This window comes from Athene noctua, chromosome 5, assembly GCF_965140245.1.
Source record: "Athene noctua chromosome 5, bAthNoc1.hap1.1, whole genome shotgun sequence".
In the NCBI taxonomy this organism is placed as follows: domain Eukaryota; kingdom Metazoa; phylum Chordata; class Aves; order Strigiformes; family Strigidae; genus Athene; species Athene noctua.
In genome coordinates, this window is record NC_134041.1 from 19,187,712 (window position 1) to 19,200,353 (window position 12,642).

The 12,642-nt window shown below is 37.4% G+C and overlaps 1 protein-coding gene across 1 annotated transcript in view; it reads left to right on the forward strand.

Annotated features, from left to right (window-relative positions):
• The window catches only part of RPAP2 (RNA polymerase II associated protein 2), a 42,067-nt gene that overhangs the window by 471 nt on the left and 28,954 nt on the right, over positions 1-12,642 (forward strand). The window contains exons 2-10 of the mRNA XM_074906559.1: positions 662-707; positions 1,695-1,809; positions 2,489-2,587; positions 3,598-3,663; positions 4,874-4,962; positions 7,215-7,250; positions 8,108-9,026; positions 9,208-9,302; positions 11,708-11,788. Coding sequence (XP_074762660.1) covers positions 662-707; positions 1,695-1,809; positions 2,489-2,587; positions 3,598-3,663; positions 4,874-4,962; positions 7,215-7,250; positions 8,108-9,026; positions 9,208-9,302; positions 11,708-11,788 — 1,546 coding nt within the window. The remainder of the gene's footprint in view (positions 1-661; positions 708-1,694; positions 1,810-2,488; positions 2,588-3,597; positions 3,664-4,873; positions 4,963-7,214; positions 7,251-8,107; positions 9,027-9,207; positions 9,303-11,707; positions 11,789-12,642) is intronic.

Consider the following 12,642-nt stretch of genomic DNA (forward strand, 5'->3'; position numbering starts at 1 on the left):
CAGCGCCGGCAGCCCGCGCCGGGCGTGACAGCGGCCCTGCGGCTGATCCGAAAGCTGCGTCCTCACGTTTCAAGCATAACAGTCCGTTATTGTCCCTCCCTGTTGCCCTTGCCTTAAGGGAGCGGCAGCCCTGGTCCTCCGCGTCGGTAGCCGCGTCAGGGCGGGCAGAGCCCTGGGGCAGTCCGCGGAGGCGCCCGGGAGGGCGGCAGGAGCGGCCCTGGGGTGCGGGTGCGGGTGCTGCCGTTCAGTCCTGCCTGGGGCAAAATCCAGTGGTGGGGGGTTGGAAAGGACAGCGTTTCCCAGCAGTGCGGCGCGGGGGTAAAGCTGAGCGGGAGAGCAGGGGGGGGTGTGCCTGGCACAAAATTACTGTCAGAATTATTTTTGCTTTAGCCTCCGGACTATACAAAACATGATGAATGAGAGTATGAAGAGTCGAGCCTGTCTGTCCTTACACTTAAAAGAGCACGTCCATCTAGTTGCTGAATGGTTACTAGCTTACTGAAGTCACTCTTGGCCACAAAAAACAAGTTTCTAAGCAATTCTCTTGATTATGCTTACAGTTCAGAGGTTTTAATATTTTTCAGATTCCAGTATTTTCCACTGTTAAAGGAAGAAAGTACACTAATTTCTATATTTCTACGTTTGTATATTTGATTTCTAGGGAACAAGCTTTCAGCTGCTCTGAGGAAAGAAGATGCTGCTCAAAGGTATAGTTTTTAACTAATGATATGTGCCGTTCATTTTGTTTTGCCTCACTTTGAAATCGTATTCTCTGCCTTGTGTGGTTTTTTGCTTTCTGAGAATACTGTGACTAACTTCAGGAGATTGCCAGTATCAACATCATGCAGACTTGTTTGGAGTGATGCTATGTAGCTTCTAACAGCATGCATATATGTGCATTGTATAATATGCTAAAAGTTTATGAATCTAACCTCCACAGTTGCATTTTCTTAATCTGTAGTGCTTCCTTTTTGCCATTTTAATTTCTCTGCATACCTGAGATTTTTCTTTATTCACTTTAAAAACCAAACCTGAGAGGAAAAAACACTCTGCCATGGACAGTTACCTGAATATTAATTTGATTCTCTAGTAGAGCTAGACTGACAAGTGAATAGCATAGATCTCTGTCAGTTAAGAAAGCAGACTGACTGTACATTGGCAACCTCTGTGGGCAGCGCTGCCAAATGGAGATCAGACACCTAGGTGGTTGCTCTCTGGGTATTTGCTGACAGTAGGATAGTGGCAAGACTCAGGAAATCTACAGTAATGGGATTTGTTTCCTTTGTACCTTCACACTCAGTCATGTTCCAGTCCTTTTTTCTTCCTGTTCTTTGTGTCTCATCCAGTTTCAATTCTTTTGGCAACACTCCATAAATTTGTTGTCTCAGGCTCTTTGTCCAGCCAGTTCTGGGTTTCCCTCTCTTGCAAGAATTGTTGGGTAACCTTGTATGGAATTATTGCAGTGCAATAAGAGCCAGTACTTTCCCTGACTGGGGTGGAAATAAAGCAAACGTGGTTGTAAACTCCTTTGTGGTTATTACAGAGTTACTAGTCGAGCTACTTGTTGCTTTGTTTGGCCAACGTGGTGCGATGCAGAAAAATGTAAGCTACTGTATTTCAGAAAAAAGGTAAAGATATAATTGAAGAACTGTTTAATCTGCCCTCTGTGTCATTCAGCGTCCGTTCTGTTACAGGAAGGCAGCTCTGGAAGCTGCTATGAGAAAGAAGATTGAATTTGAGAAAAAAGCATTGTGTATTGTTGAACAACTCCTGGAAGAAAACATTACTGAAGAGTTCCTTCTGAGTTCTGTAGGTGTTGCAAGTTTTTATACTATTTTGTATCATAGTGTTCAACTTTTTTTTTAACATTATTAGAATTTACTGCAGTGCAAAGTAGACAAAGCATTTATTCCCTCTCTCATCAGCTCTGATGATGATTGCCTTATTTTCGAGGTTCTGTGATGAAAACATGCTCTAGTTTTGCAGGATTCTATATGTTTATGAATCCTCACTTTACTACCACAGCCTTTGTTTATGCCTCTCTGGTTCTGGACTCATACATAAAGTACAAAAATGTAGGCCTACATCACATCATCTGTGAACTTATACAGTGTCTCTGTAATGCACCACAGTTTATCTAGCAGCACAGTTTTGCTGGAATGGTATGATGCTTACTCATGTTAACGTTATAAATAGGCTGGTAAATAGGTGTACAAAACATGTAAATAGAGGAAAATTATGAAAATAGGCACCTCACTAGAGGCAACATTATGAAACTTTCTTATGTGTGAAAAGAAGTGCCCATTTCTTTTTCCCTGTTTACCCTTTTAACAGTTTTACTGTGTAGGTTCTAAATGTTATTTACTAAAACTAAACTTAATCGATAACTGTTAAAAAATTAAAAATATTTATTTGCTTATGAGATATTTTGGGTACAAAAAATGACAGATTTCCCAGTATCTGTTGAACTATTTTCTTGTCGTTTTAGGGAAAATGTATTACTCCATCTCACTATAAAGACATTGTTGATGAACGGTCTATCATTAAACTATGTGGTTATCCTCTGTGTCAAAATAAACTGGAAAATGTAAGTTCCTTTTTATTAATGCTGTTATCATAAGAATCTCTTCACTATTTTTATTCTCTTGCTTTTTAATTTTAAACTTACAATATTAAACACAGATTAAAATACTGTCAAGGAATGAACCAGGCATCGTATCATTCCATTTCAGTATAATCCTTCTGAAGTAAAAGGTAAAATTTGATCAGTTGACAACCATTACACTCTGACAGAAACAACTGGCATCTACTTTGACAGTAATAAAGATGAATGCGGTGTGGCTTCGTGGCCTTCCTTTGAGCGTGCAGAAGCTTTCAAATCTTGTTCTTTAGTGTAACCACATATCTCTGTGAGAAGGATTGAAGTGAAAAAATAATACAGGGATATTGCTATGTGAATGCATATACATCTGCTCTAAAAATGTACATTATCTCTGTCAAAATCATAGTCACATTTATTTAGGTATGCTATATCACAGTTTAAGCAGAACTCAGAGATCAGTTAGATAACCTGTGATATAATACCAGTGGTGGTACACCTGATTATCTGAAAAAAAATATCCAAGTATAAAAAATTGTACTGTTTTGGACTTCGTACGTCCCCACAGAAGTTCACTCAGAAACTGTATTGTATTTTATATCGGTTCCTGTCTAGGTTTGTCTGGGTAGTGGTGGGCGGTAGCTGACAGTACAGTCTCGTGTGCATATGAATAGATATGGATTAAAGAAGGACATCTCTGTAGTTGCCCAACACTTACATGAGTAAAGTTTCTGCCATGGCAGCTCCATTGTTTTATGTTCAGTGCTGGCTTTTTTGTAGATCTGATGTTGCCTTCTACTGATAGTGAGATGTAAATGATTAAAGATAAGTTGCCATGCTTACCTCTGAGAAGGTACAATATCAAAAGAATTGAGAGAAAAGGTGGTTGTGGTATGCAATTTAGATAGAACATATTAAAATATGTAAACTAAGAATGAAGTTTGCTATGAAGTCATGATGGAAGTAACAGTCTTGCTGATGAAAGCATATTGTTTTAGGTGCCAAAACAGAAGTACAGAATTTCAACAAAAACGAACAGAGTTTATGATATCACTGAAAGAAAGGTATGGTAACAAATCTGTTTCTGAAATGTATTTAATATTGTCTTACATTTTGTAACAGCATTCATATAGTGGCTTGATTCAGAGCCAATATGTTTGGTTCTTCTGAAAATAATTTCCATGAACTGTTAGAACATGAACCTTTTTATGCATTTCAGTTTCTAGGTGCTCCCTTTGGAAAGACAAAAAGACGACTTAAGTTCTTTTCTAAATTTAAACATAACATGAAAGGTTTTACTTGGATAGCAGTTTGAATTTAAGACACAAATGTGTGTCTTAAATTCAGAGCTGATCTCTTAAAAGACATTTGTGAAAAAGCCTGTTTTGCTCTATTATAGTCAATGAGCTCTAGTAGGGTCAAAGCGCACATCCTTTTCTCTCACTTAAGTTTGCAGCAGTTAATACAAATTACATCTTAGACATTACTTAGTGTGACTACCTTCAGGGTTCTGTTTTGAGGACTTTTCAACATAAAACCTATCTCTTCACAAAATCTGTTTCTTTCTCGAAGCATATTCATGCATGGGGTTTTGTAAAAGTCTTTGCCTGCTCACAGGATACACAATCACCTACAGGTGCTTAGATGCTAAATTGTAGGATAAATGTTTCTAGTTCCAGAACAAATTTCTTCAGTATCACTAGTATACATTCCTTTACTCTGGCTACAACTCTGGATACACAAAATTCTGGGAATTGCTTTCTCAAGCTATCAGATAAGACTCCAAGAAGTAGGATGCAAGCATGCAAGTCAATTTTTCAAAGATGCTGCAAAATACTAGGTGTTGTTCTGAGTATTGCAAAATATCCAAGTCCTGTTGCTAACTAAAACTTTCATTATTAAACACCTGAATTTTATTGCATGTCTTTTAAACTGTATGAACATCATGTTGGATTAGGGATTGCTCTTTGACCAGTTTTGGTGTTTTTTAAAATTATTGTTATGTAGAACCCAACACTGGTTTGCTTCTCAGTGTGCAATAAAAGTACAAAAAGCAGAGGGGAGAAAAGAAGCGGCTAAAAGTGACTCGTGGGCAATTGGGGTAGACCTATTTGATAGGTTTCTCAGGTGAATTAAAAACCTGGTCATAGGTTTAAAAAGAAATGTAAAATGGTACTTAATTTTACAGGCATAAAGCCCAATTACTTTCATACCTTTTTATGAGAATTAAAGTTGTCTTTAGTCATATTTTCTTGCTTTCTCTCTCATTTCCAGTGCTTTTGCAGCAACTTTTGCTATAGAGCATCTAAATATTTTGAAGCTCAAATTTCCAGAAGTCCAGTATGGATGCGAGAAGAAGAAAAGTGAGTATAATCTTATACATTCGTTGCTCCTTCTGAGAATATTATTTTCTCTATCCAAGCTGCCATGCTAATTAATCAGCTGTAGTGCACCAAATTATGTCTGAAGCAGAGGTAACTGATGTTAACATGTTGGCTTAGCTTGGTTTTATTTTAAGTGTTGTTGCTATATTGATTACAATAATTGACATGACTCAGTATTACTCATAACTCCTTAGTAGACATGACCATGTTAACTGGGAAGGCAGACTAGTCATAAATAATAGTCAACCCCTATTAATTTTAAAATGTACTTATTAGGATTGGATTTTTACAAACCATTTCATTTACAGGATGGATTTATCTTACCCTGTTACAAGAGATTTTCTAATTTTAGCACAGCACTTTGCATTGGTCTTAAGGTTAGACTGCGGTTGCTGGTACCTGAAAGCAGACTATGACATGAATAGGTTCTTTATCCTGTCTAAATTTCAGATTGCCCATTTCCTGTTGTTACTGCATTTTGGAACAGTGGGATGCAGTCCATGTTGCTAGTTTAGGAAACACAGGCTTGCAAGTGATGAGTTGAGCCAATGGGTGTCACTGTTTAACAATAAATACTTGCCTAGAGAATGTTCAGCTGAATTCATTCAGCTTTTGTTCTCCAAGACGGTACTTTTCATAAGTCTCCTCACAGTTCAAATCAGTTACATGAAATACCTGTTCAATAAGAGAAGAGATTTAGAGCAACATGATCTGAAGGTAAAAAGTAGGTAAAATTAGTCTCTTCATTAAATGTTTAAGTAAGTTTACCAGCATTTTTGTGCTATTGTTCTGCTGCGTTGAAAAAAGTATTTCTAAAATCTCCCTTTATTCTTTACATTGAAAGTGTATATTTCTGATATGCCTGATATAGTTAATTATTTATGCTGGGTGGTGGTAGGGAGGTGATACTTTCAAAATCCAACCAACCAAAACCCCAGATAGTTCAATGACTAGGTATATCTGTTTGCACAGCCACATACATGTGCACCTGGTGATAGAGGTTTTCACATTAGAATATCTGAAATTCTTCTGACAGAAAAGACTACAACCTCCACTTAAAATGAGTTAGACTTGAAACAAAGAAGAGTTATGTGGAGTTAATAATTTAAATCATTGTATGTTACCACCTTTAGTTTCCAAACTCAGTTCATTCATATGAGTGGTGCCGCTTTCATCTTTTTAACCCTGTGGGGTTTTTTGTATGCTGTCTGAGAGGTGTTAGTGCATTGACTTGCATTTAGTGCATGCTTAAAAGGTTTTCTTTCATTCATAGAATGGGTGGGTGAGAATAAAATGTGGACAGGTGGGTGTTGGATAAAATGAATAGCATTGCGATGCTGCCTCATAACTGAATTGAAGCAGATTAACTGCAAGTAGAGCTTTGGAAAGAAACTTATCAATTTGTTTAGAAACATTTCTTAAAGTTTCTGGAAACCTTTGAACTCCAGTTTTCTTAAAGCAGTATAACCTGATAACCTAATTTTTAACAAAGTAAAATTTTAAATAAGTGAAAATATCCTGAATATTATTCTTTTTTCTTTTTTCTTTTTCTTTTTTTTTTTTGCATTAATTTGGAGCATTTTCCTATAAATGGCCTAGGATTGTTTTTACGCTAGGAACTTTTCGACCTATGAGTATCTTGGCATGTTTACTTTGCTGAAAAGGAGACCAAAGGGTCATCTGAAAGCAGTCTGTACCTACCTGAGCCAAGCTATTCTTGGTTGATGGCAGAAAACTTAACAAGGGCTGCTGGTCACAAATTATTGTAGGGATGGTTCAGGTTAGAATTGGGGGAAAAAAAAACAGCAAGAAAGTTGTGGTGGAATGAAACAGGATACTCAGCAACGTTTTGAAATCTCCATCCTTGGAGGTTTTCAAGATTTAAACTTCATGAATTTGTGGCTGACCTAATCTAGTGCTGGTGACAGTTGTATTACAAGCAAGAGGTCGGAGTGGAGACTTCCAGAGGTCTTTTCTAACTAACATTTGTGTGACTTGCTGATTGTTAAATGTTGTTCAATGTAATAGCGTCATGCTGCAGGCACATGAGTCACACTCTGTGCACGTATGTATAAATCTGCTGTCACTAACCCTGCTTCAGACAGAGGGTCTTGGGCTGGAAGATCCTCAGACATCCCTTCCAACCTCAACTATGCATTTTATGTATTAATGTGTATTTCGAGAGCATTGATTTAGCAGAAAAGTCTTCATTCTGTTTCTTCTTTTTGCAGACCACCAGACATAGAGCTGCTGAAGGAGGGACAGAGGTACACTGAACAAAATGGGTTTTTTGTTATATACACTTATAGTTAGAAATATTAACATCATATCAGGTGAAAGGGGAATCTTTGATTTCCTGTGTTATAGAAAAGACCTTATTAGAACCTACACAAAGGATTATTTGTCTTGTTTAGTTTTTTCCATTGTGATTCTAAAACAGCATGTTTGATCTGTATGATTTAGTGTACAGCTGCTCTAGGCCTGTATATCTTAATTGAGCCTGTTGAAATCTGAAACAAATACTCTGTTTGTACTTTGCATATTTTATACCATCTCTTCTTTATAAAGGAAATAGTACCAATTATATGTGATGAAAGCTTCTGTACTTATTAATCTAAAACATCTGTGTCAGCTGAAATGAAATCATGCTACTCTGTCATCTCTCTGTACCTGGCTGTGCAGTGTGACTTTCTGGTTTTTTTCTTTTGCAACACATGGCCATTAGGTGGCAAACTTACATACACTAACAGCAGCTTTGCTGTTCCCCTGATTTTAGGTTACTGTATTCCCATATATGGTAAGATGCCTATCTTAATTTTAAAATTTTGCTATTCATCATGCAAAATCTGAAATTATTCTCTTGTCTTTAGTAATGTCTTGTTTACAGTTCTTTTCTAACTGTCAGTAAGCAACTGAGAACTCCTCTAAATAGTGTCTTGTCATCTTGATTGCAGAACATTACAACTCTGCATTCAAGATCACTTTTAGAAGAACAGCTATGATTCTTAAAGCAAAAAAGTACACTTCTATAAGGGTTTATTTATGTATCTTACATGAGAATGAAAAGCTATTACATGTAACACCCATCTCTTATTTCATTCATGGCTTGTGTTTTCTGTTACAGTGGACAGTCTGGAGAAGAGGTGAAACTACGTGATGAAGCAGTTAAAGCATCTGACATTGAAAATCCTAGGATATCTTCAAATCCATGTGAAACTGGTTCTCATGACACAGCCAGTGACAGCAGTAGTGATACTGAACAAGAATTTGTTTCTTCTGTCCTACCAGGAAGTCAGTCAAGTTCAGCCAGTTTTACACAGCAATTGCACAGAAAGAAGCCTCCTCAGAAAGTCTGTTCCAGCCCTAAAACTGAAGACTCAGATGTGGTAGAAGCCACTGAACAACTATCTACTTGTAAATTGGATGATCAGGCAGAAATGCACACTTGTTCTGTTCATAATAAAATAACTGCAACACCTTCAAAAAATACTGCTCTAGGGAAATCAAGTGCTTCAGAAAACTATGCAAATACCTGTGGTTCACAGATAGTTTTTCTAAGTGTGAGCAAAAGAGGGGCAGAACATCTTAAAAGAACACTAGCTAACTTGAAAGAACATAAAAAACCTGAACTGAGGCATCCAGTTAATTCCAAAGGCAGTTTATTAGAGGTGCTCAAGCAAACACTTACAGAATGGAGAACTGAGGAAACGTTAAAATTTCTCTATGGTCCAAACTATACTTCATGTTCATTGGAGTGTATATCATCTGCCAACCAGGAGAATGAAGAACTTGATGAGGATGACTTGGAAACAGCTGATGATCTTAACACTGATGCTACAGGGGATTCTGAAAACAGTTTAAACTATTCTTTACCTTTCACAGACACAGGTGGAATAGTTAAGCCTGTGCCTAGTTACGAAAAGTTAAAAGAAGAGACAGAGTTCCTAGAACTCCGAGTAAAAGAATTCTATAAAGGAAAGTGCATCTTGGCTGAAGAGGCAGTGACACATGCACAGGCAGAGGAACATCCAAGGAAAGACAAAGTAAGTGTGCAGTGGAATAGTTTTGAGGCTGTATAAAGCCTGCTTTCAAGGAAGCTCTTTGTCATCATAAGTGGATAAATATATAGAGAAGGGGTATTTATTGATAATCTGTAACTATTTTGATGCATTGGCTTTAATTAAATACTAGGTTGCAGCTGTTGAAGTTTTTTGTCTAATACAGGATGATCAACAGGAAGATCTTACCTTCCCACTTGTTGATTCAAATGCACAGATGCAGATTAGAAAGCGAATCGTCCTTGAAAAACTGAGAAAAGTGTAAGTATCTTTTACTTTAGTAAATGTCAACCTGAAGTTGGTGCTCATTCGTCACAATTTTAAGTAACAAACACACTGTACAAGGACATTCTGGCTTTTTCTAGTTGGCCTTAGTCATAACTTAAATCTGTTACTGCCCTAAAGAACGTATTTATTTCTGAGACATTCATCTGCAGTATAGTTGCAGATGTCAGTTTGCACAGCCTACTGAGGCAGATGTCAGAATCTCACTATTAAAGTGTTCTCTGGAAGAAACCTGTCCCTTCCTACAAGTGTTGGAGCTTGTAGTTGACAGCATTCCATGCTGGCATGACAGCATGTTCTCAATCTTCAGTAGCTGACAGAAGTCAACACAGTTGGGCCATTACACTGAAAATGTCTATGGTTTTTGGATCTAAATGTTGATATAACACATGGTGCTCAAAATCAGAATATGTGCTTAAAAAAAAATAATTCCACAACAGACTTCATTTATCATCCTCCTTTCAGTTATCTGGAAATAATCTAAATTATTTGGATTCTTGTAGGTTGTCTAAAAGCAGATTCTGATGGACATAAAATATGAACTATTTAAATAGCTGTATGTACTAACTGCTCAAGTCTAAACTGAAAACCTCGAAGTTGATTGGGAGGAGTGCAAATATTTGTCCTGTACATTAAGCATACTGTTACTGGCAAACAGATCTACACAGAAGGAAGCAGTGTTTTCAGACCTCTTAATAGTTTAAGCAAAGGTCTTGCTAAAAGAGTTTCTCATCCATGTTTGGATGGCTGGTATAGTATTCCTCTAGCTACAACTATTAAAGGCCCTCAGAGTTGAATCTTAAAACTTTCCAAATGCCAGACCTTTTTCACATACATAAAAGGGCTTTCAAGTCCCAGAAAAAAATATTAAGGTATCTCTGCTGTAGCTGTTAAAATTATGAAATTGTCAAAGTTGAGAGGACCTTGAAAATACTCCTGTTTTCAAGGGAATGCCAATAAATGAGTGTTTGAAGTTCATGATTGTGGTGGTTTTGTTATGGGTATTTTGCTTTTCTGTGGTTGTAGTTTGTGCTAGCTGGCCAAACTGGATTTTGCAGAATTTTTTTTTTTTTTTTTTTTTTAAAACTAAAACCTATAACCAAAGCTCCCCCCAAAACCTCCATTCTGTTTCTCTCTACTGCAACAAGTGTGGACAGGCTACAAACACGGAATCAAACCGTGCTATAAGAAAGGTGACTATCTCTGATCTTTCTGTAAGTGTTGGTGTCTCACTGATTCCAAGGTCGTATACTGTATGATAAAGCAGTTTCTCTGCTCCTTCAAATTTCTCCACAAGTTCGTCAGTTATTTCCAGCTTCTAGCAAAATTTCTGTTGAACTTGAAAGTCTGATACTCCATGATAAGAAAGACAGAATGTTCTTTTTCTTAGTTTCTTCGGCGGTTTTATTCTTTATTATCTCCTTTTTAGTTGATCATTTTAAATTTCATGAGGTAACATCGCACTCAAGTAAGGGAGACTTTTCATTGTGACAAAGCAACGATTTCTTGATATGTTCAGATGAAGTCAGTGGGAATACGAATATGCCTGGCATCATAAGAGTCCCATGTTCAGTTTTTGTAAAACATGCAATGATGTAAAGGAGAACAGAAATCTTGCTTCTTCCAGGAATACTGATGCACCATTCGTGCATACTGATGCACGAATACTCGGTATTCAAATACAAGAGGATATTAATTTTTAAACAGGTAAATAGAGGCAAAAGCTTAATCCTAAATGTGAAAAACAATGTGTGATATTTGCAGCATTTGGGGATACTGACAGCTAGTTAAACAGTATGTGCAGTTGATGTGCTATAGCAATTTTTACAGGCAGTCAAGCAGGGAGTTTTGAAATTTTTTGATTACACTACTATCTTGATTCCAACTATTAGGCTTACAGTGGAATGTTATTTCTGTTGCATCTGTGTGAGCCTGAGGTTAGCATATATATTCTCTGTGCAAACCTCATTTAGACATGTAGTTTCCTTTTGTATTGTTGCTTTTGAACCAGGTAAATACAAACATTTGAAACATCTATGAGACCTGGATTTCTAATCCTCATAATGTAAACATATTGATTTTTTTGGTAAGAGTGTCTTGTCAGATCTGAAATGTGAAGTTAATAAGAATAAGCATGTAAAACGAGTATCTTCTTCACATTCACACTGAATTAGACCTTCTTATTTTTGAAAACAAGCTGTTGTAAAGTGAGAGTGTTGCCCAAACACCACTCAGAGGAATTCGAACTGTAAACTACAGGCATGATCTGCTGCACGAAAGTCCATTTCTTTTTATTAATTTTCATGAGCTTTGGTCGAAGTCCTACTTGAGAAGAAATGAGAGAGGAAAATTTTTATTGACAGGTGTCTTTTGCCTTCTAGATTACCTGCAGTTTTGGGCCCTCTTCAGATTACTCCAGGTGATATTTACACAGAGCTAAAAAATCTTGTCAAAACTTTCCGGTGAGTATTGGTCTTTATATAGAAATTCTTCTTGATCGATTAATTAAACAAGCTGTTGAATGACTTGTGATTTGGACACAGAGGGCCCCATTGCAGATTTGCCCTTTTCTAGCTGTGTGTTCATGTAGGTAATGTCACATTCCCTGTGGACTAACAAGTCAGCCCTTTTCCTGCTCTTGACAGTGACTAGGTCACCAGGAGTATTTGTAGATTTTTAAAAACTAGGCCAGTGGTCTCCAGAGGATGATGGTGAGTCTTTTAAAGGTTCTGCTACCTCGTCACCTCCTATTAAGCATGAGTTTCTGAGATCTGTCGCTTTCTTTTGCTCTGGCTCCCTACAGCCGGGCTAAATGGCTGTAATGTGATTAGTAATTGTTACCACTAACTTCTAGAGCCAGGAAGAAGGTCCATTTTGACCTGTCTTGTTCCTGATTTCAAGGGGAAGTAGATAAAGTGGACACTTCATCACCACAGATGAAGCTTTGGTTCAGTCAGAATCACTAAAGACACTATTTGGAAACACTGGGATAAAGAAGGAGGGGAAAACCACATGGTGGTAACTTCGTTGAACATTTTTAGGTTTTCTTTGGGACACGGCTCTCATAACTTGGGTCTAGATAATATCCTGCATCTTAAAGTATTGTCAGGGAAAGTAGCAACAACAGTTGCAGCTCTTGTGTATGTTGTCACTCTCTTCCTGCCCACATACCCAACTTGAGTGAGGTTTACATGTAAATTTTCCAAAACGCATTCATGTGACATTTGCCACAAGGAATCTAAGCTTTGGTGAATAGAAACCCAGTTCTACCTGATTCCTTATGATTTATCGCGTGTCTGGAAGGACATGACTAAAC